The sequence below is a fragment of the Cyprinus carpio genome, chromosome A18, assembly GCF_018340385.1.
Source record: "Cyprinus carpio isolate SPL01 chromosome A18, ASM1834038v1, whole genome shotgun sequence".
Taxonomy (NCBI): Eukaryota; Metazoa; Chordata; class Actinopteri; order Cypriniformes; family Cyprinidae; genus Cyprinus; species Cyprinus carpio.
The window spans coordinates 6,315,468-6,321,817 of record NC_056589.1 but is presented as its reverse complement, the minus strand read 5'-3'; the positions used below and the strand labels follow the sequence as shown (position 1 = coordinate 6,321,817).

At 37.9% G+C, this 6,350-nt stretch overlaps 1 protein-coding gene across 1 annotated transcript; it reads right to left on the bottom strand.

The window, feature by feature from the left end:
* Window positions 1-2,362: 2,362 nt before the first annotated feature.
* On the bottom strand, window positions 2,363-4,671 carry LOC122148521 (serine/threonine-protein kinase pim-1-like; the record flags this gene model as incomplete). Its single annotated transcript, XM_042774714.1, has 7 exons — window positions 2,363-2,374; window positions 2,546-2,634; window positions 2,820-2,996; window positions 3,150-3,528; window positions 3,645-3,698; window positions 3,846-3,940; window positions 4,428-4,671. Coding segments are annotated over 7 exons (1,050 nt in total), but the record flags the coding sequence as incomplete, so codon positions are not given.
* Window positions 4,672-6,350: the final 1,679 nt, after the last annotated feature.

Here is a 6,350-nt window from a genome sequence, read left to right as displayed (position 1 = left end):
CGGAGAAGGTTGGGACCCCTCTCTGTATCTGTTGCATTAAACATCTATCTCTGGACTGTTTTGTTTTTTATACGCCATGCATATACATGCTAACACATTTGTTTTTCTCAGTATGTTTTAACCTGTGACATGAGAAAGACAGCTAGAGTTCATCACTCTGGTTCTTGAGTACATCTTATTCAAAATGAAATGTTCTGTTTGTGTGTTAGTTTTTGATTTATAGACGAATGTTGCAATGGACCATCTTCATAAGACTGTGATGCCGCATTTCAGTGGTCATCAGCATTGAAAATCCTCCAAAATGTATTTATTTTATTTTTTTTTTTTTAAATGTATGTACATATATAACACTAAACGTATACTACCTTTGCATCAGATTACAAAAAAAAACAAAAAAATCTGGGTCAAAATTATAGATTTTTCTTTTATGCCAAAAATCATTAGGAGAACAAGATCATGTTCCATGAAGATATTTTGTAAATTTCCTACTGTAAATATATAAAAATTTAATTTTTGATTAGTAACATGCATTGCTAAGAACTTCATTTGGATAACTTTAAAGGCGATTTTCTCAATATTTTGATTTTTTTGCTCCCTCAGATTCCAGATTACACATAGTTGTATCTCAGCCAAATATTGTCCTATCCTAACAAACCATACATCGATGAAAAGCTTATTTATTCAGCTTTCAGATTATGTATAAATCTCAATTTTGAAAAATCAACCCTTATTACAAATTATTTCTCACATCTACACATTTGTGAAATATACTAGCAATTTTAGACTGAAAATAGTTTCTACACCATTTTCAGTACTCTTTATATAAGTATGTATGTATGAGTATTTATACTTTAAATGTTTGTAAATATGCATATATTGAATGAAATATTAGCATTTGTATGAAAAATGACCTGGACATGTTCTTGATTAGTTTTGGTTCCAAAATCTCATACACCCCATAATGTTGTGAAAGCCTGAGAAAAGACTCCATTGACTCCTGGTTTAGCCTGAGTGTCATGTACAGTAGTTGCTTTTGTGAAGTGACAATCTCTGAATAGACATCACCAGCCTCCTTCCACCCCTCCATCTCTCTCTCACTCTCTTTTCTGAGTGAATGGTTTGGAGAGGTTTTCCGTCACATGTGTACGAGCTACAAGGCCTTTGTCTTGAGGCCAGGCTGTTTGTTTAGCATTTATGTGAGTGGTCTGCCTTAAACACTGAATGAAGAGGGTGGAGAGAAAAACAGACAGAGAGAGAGAGAGAGAGAGAGAGAGAGAGAGAGAGAGAGAGAGAGAGAGAGTAGAACAAAACTTGTAGAAGATGATGGACCCTCCTGTGGGATTAGCTGGTACAAGAGGCCTAAAAACAAGGACCACAGAAAAAGAGATAATCAGTATAAACATATAATCATTTAGCCGGCCCCGGCTCTGTTGGAAGAGGTGGACCAGACCGAATTTCAGCTGGGCTCGGGCACGGTACGCATGTAGTGTGAACGGAGCACGGAACTTCTGATACGTTCAGCATGATTGCGTGAACATTTCTGAGCGGCAAATGTGATAGATATGTAAAGCAATAGATTCAAGATTCAAGATTTTATTTGTCACATATAAGTTATATAACATACACAAGCAGTGAAATGTAGGTCTGGCATACTCTTTATAGACTGTGCCAAAAATAAGAAGACAATTAAATATACACAATAAATTTAACTACTACACAGATGATGTGCAGAGATGCTACACATCAAACTGCTACATGGATGATGTAGCAGTTTTCAGTGTATTATGAGAGAGCCGTGTGTGTTACCGCTTCCCAAACAACTCAAAATATTTAACCACAAAATGATGCACTCCACTGTGCTGAGCGAGAGCGTTTCTCTGCTGTCTTCAAGTGCTAACTTCCTGTTTCCCACTTATGAAGTTGTGAGCGCTTCATGTAAGCGCTGCTGCAGTCTTAGGCCCACTCCAAATACTCTTATTGGTTGAGACGCGTGATGACACCCATCCCAAGCCAGTATTGATCGACCTCCCACCCCTCCTGTGACCCATGCTTTGTCTGTATGTGTATTCAGAGGCAGTGAGCAACGGACTTTCATAATAATAAAAAACTGCGTTAACGCGCGATAAAATAATTCTTTGCGTTAATCAATTAATGCGTTAACACTACAATAATGTGTTAACTTGCCCAGCCCTAAAATGAATACATAATATATTCTAATTTAAAACAACTTTTCTGGGTTGTTTTGGATTGCACAGGACAGACATGGTAGACTGGGCCTCTGATACCGGTGCAACTATTGCAGGAACCATTGGGGGGCGCTGATAGTGGAGAGCTAAAGAGACACCAACTTCCTGAGGTGGTCTTATGTGGTGACCTGAAACAAAACAGAAATAAATACAGTATTATTACATGTGTAAATACACTATAAAGGAAAGTTTATAAGGTACAACATACAACCTTATTAAATCTAATAATAAAAGCAAAGCAAGAAAACTTCGAATTTAAAATATGTCTAATTATTTTAAGGTGATCTTAGGTTTAGTACCGTAAACCACTTGTGGGAAAGGATTTCCTCCAGTTCAATTCTCTTCTTCGGCTTTTCTTGCAGGAGAGCGTGGATCAATCTGCAGCATTCTGTGCAGAAAGACAAGCGGCACATCTGATTATTACCTTAAACTTAACACCTGCTTTAACTTACTGATCATATATTAGCTGTACGAGTTCAGGCATCAGAAATCAAGAAAACTTAATGCAATTTCTAATGGCCATCTTTCACTTGGCCCTGTTTTGTATGTTTAAAATGATGACAGAACTCTTACCTTTTGACAGGCCAGTTTTGGACCAGAGGCGCAGTTTGAGCATGTGCAGATCTAAGTAACCTGGAAAATATCCGGCCACTATTCTGAATAACAGAACCCCCAGTGACCAAACCGTCGCAGGCTTGCCATGGTACTTTCCTGTTATGTGAAACTCAGGAGGGGAGTATTTTGCTGTGCCTGGAAGAAAAAGATTTTATTCGATGTGCAAGTTCGATTCACAAGTGTCGTAATTCTACTGTATATATATCGAGTGCTTCACAGCTCCAAGTCATAATGTAATCGTCACTAGAGTTACAGTGCCAAACTGCAGCTTTGAGATACAGTACATACCACAGTATGACATGTAGACAGTTGTCCTCAGAATGTCCCCACACCCAAAGTCAATTAATTTGACTTCAAGTGTCTCGTTGTTGATGAGAAGGTTGCTCAGTTTAATGTCACAGTGGAACATGTCACGCTGGCAGCACACGTTCGCAGCCTGAGCTGTCTGCCTCATGACTTGCCGTGCTAAGCTCTCGTTGAGACTTCCACCGTGACGCCCCACAAAGTCTTCCAAAGTCTCGCAAGGAGAGGGACATTCGAGGATTATGAAGAAATGGTCATCGTAGTCCTTCCAGTCCAGCAGCTGGATGATCTCTGGCACTCTGGGGCCTTTATTTGCCAGGATTGTGAGGGGGATCTCCATTGGAAGGAGCTGCCGATACCCAGGCTAAAAGAAAGACAGTTATTATGATGGGAAGATAGATGTTGTTTTTCAAATAAGGACTAAGTCCAGTTTCCCTACTAGCTGGTGAGAAGAGAACATAGAGAGTGCATCTTACTTACAATGTATAAACCTTCCCTGTAGTCTTTGGTCTTATCGACATATTTGACCGCCACCTGATCAAGAAAACAAACAACAATTAACTTGTGAAGAGGCCACATCATTCCTGTCATTAAATCTAAACAGATGAGTTTTGTAAAGTTTAATTGAACTTAAATCACATCACAAAAGTATAAAGATGAGCTAGATAAGTTTTTACTTACTTTAAGCTCATCCTCCAAACGTCTGGCCTCATACACAGCACCGAATCCACCTTTTCCTAGCAGATCCCCCAGCTGGTAGTGGCTGAAAATGAAGTCTGTTAAGAGATAAAACAACTGCAGTTTTAAACATCTGTTATAGTTATTATTCAATTTTATTTTATATACATATCTATGTTATTTGTCACCTCTAAACTGTGTATATAAAATTATAAAAACTTTTTGTTTTAACATTTCTCGGATGAAAGATCTGATCATGACCTTAATCTATTTTCAAGTTGATTTATATGTGTTGATGTGGATTTTTTTATTTAAAATTCCCGATTTAACACATTTTATCAATTCATCATTGAGGAAACTTTAAAAATGAGACCAAATTATACCAATTAGAGACCACACAAGATGCTTAAAAGCTTTCATAATATATCCTTTAAAACTAGAATGATTTAAAAAAAAAAAATTCCTTTAAAATCATTCTAGAGGACAGGTCCCCTAATAATCAATTAATCAATTCATTAATGAATTAATGTCCTAGTAACAGATGTCTAGGTATGAATGATGACTGGTCATGGTCATGTCATTTACCATCACTGCATCTGGCTTTCCATTCTTTCTGGGGCTTCACTTCCTCTCTCTGTTGCTCCTGCACCTGCTCTTGCTGCAGCTCTACTTCACCCTGAACTGGGTTCGAGCTGCTCTTACGATGTTTTTTAAGAGCTCTGAAGAAAGAGGCCACCCTCCACCACTTCTTTTTCTTCTTCCCTTTCTCCTTCAACTTACTCTCCTGGCCGTTTCCCTCAGCAGCATCAACAGTGGTCTCGTGAGGATGTTGTTACTCTGTGTTGGTGCTGGGTTTTGGTGGGGTGCTGAGATCGCATCCATGGCTATCCGGGCCTCTGTTTGCCAGGATGTTGAGGGCCTTCTGCTCTGGAAGACGGTGTGGATATCCAAGCTAAAAGAGAGACAGTTTTTACGATGGTAAGATGAAAGTTGTTTTCCAAATGAGGATTTAGTCCAATCTTGGACAAGTTACTCTACTGAAAGAAATAACTGTCTGTGATTATTGTTCATAAGAGATGCTTTTTGTTTTTTAAACAGAGGAGAAGTGCATCCTGCTTACAATGTTTAAACCTTCCACGTCTTCACTGGTCTTGTTAAGATGTATCACAGACACCTGATCAAGAAAATGAACAAGTTAACTCACGTGTAGAGGCCTCATCATTCCTGTCATGAAATCTGTTACATTTTGTAAAGTTTAATTTAATTTAAATCCAACCAGGACAAAAAGATACACTGAGAGGCCTTGCTAACAATAGAATGATATAACCAAATGATGAAGATAAGACAGGGCAAAATTTATTTGCTAGCTAGGCAAGTTTTAATTCTTCTTTTACTTACTTCAAATGTCTCACCTCAGCGTCAAATCCACCTTCACAGAGCTGATCACACACCTGGCTGTGGCTGACGCTGTCGTCTGTTAAAAGATAAAACAACTGCAGTTAACGTAAAATTATAAAAAAAAAATAAATTTACAAAATACAAAATATTCAATAAAAAAAAACCTATCACAAGACAAAAAAATCAAAAATAAAAAAAAAAAAACAAATATAGTTTAAAAAAAATCTTTATTATATATATATATATGTGTGGATATTTTTTTATATATATATATATAAAAACATTCCTGGATCTTGCCCTGATTCTTCAACTTTCTCTTTTTTTAATTTTTGAATTTAAAATAAAACTCACCCTAATTAACCTACTATATTGACATTACAAAAAGTTAGGAAAAGGCTATTGAAGACTAAATAAGACAGCTATTATAATCTATCCTCTAGATTAATTTACTAGAATTGGATATCTAGGTATAAATGATGACTTTTTGATGTAACGTACAGAGCTTTAGTAAACTGTGCAACATATTCTTATGAGGTGATCGTTTCATTTACCATCACTGCATCTGGCTTCACATTCGTTCTGAGGCTTCACTCCCTCACTCTCTGCTCTTGCTGCAGCTCTACTTCACCCTGAACTGGGTTCGAGCTGCCCTTCAGGTGTTTCTTCACAGCTCCAAAGAAAGAAGTCAACCTCCACCACTTCTTTTTCTTCTTCACTTTCTCCATCACCCTACACTCCTGGGCGTTTCCCTCAGCAGCATCAGCAGTGGTCTCGTGAGGATGTTGTTCCTCTGTGCTGCTGCTGGGTTTTGGGGGGGTGCTGAGATCGCACCCCTGACTCTCCGTCAACGGATGAACTCGAGAAGTTCGCTTATACATTGTCTTCAAAATCACTGAAGATAACTGATCAGTTTCACTCACCACTGCTACTAAACCCACAAAATGCATCAGAATTTCACGGCCTTGAAAGTTCTACAAATTCTTTCTGTGACGTCACCACAACCCGCGCGGCTTTTTCTTTTTTTTTCTTTTTCACGCAGCTGGGGCCGGATTCACGAAAAATTCTGTCACGTTTCCTTCTAACATATGAAAAAAAAAAAGTTATGAATAT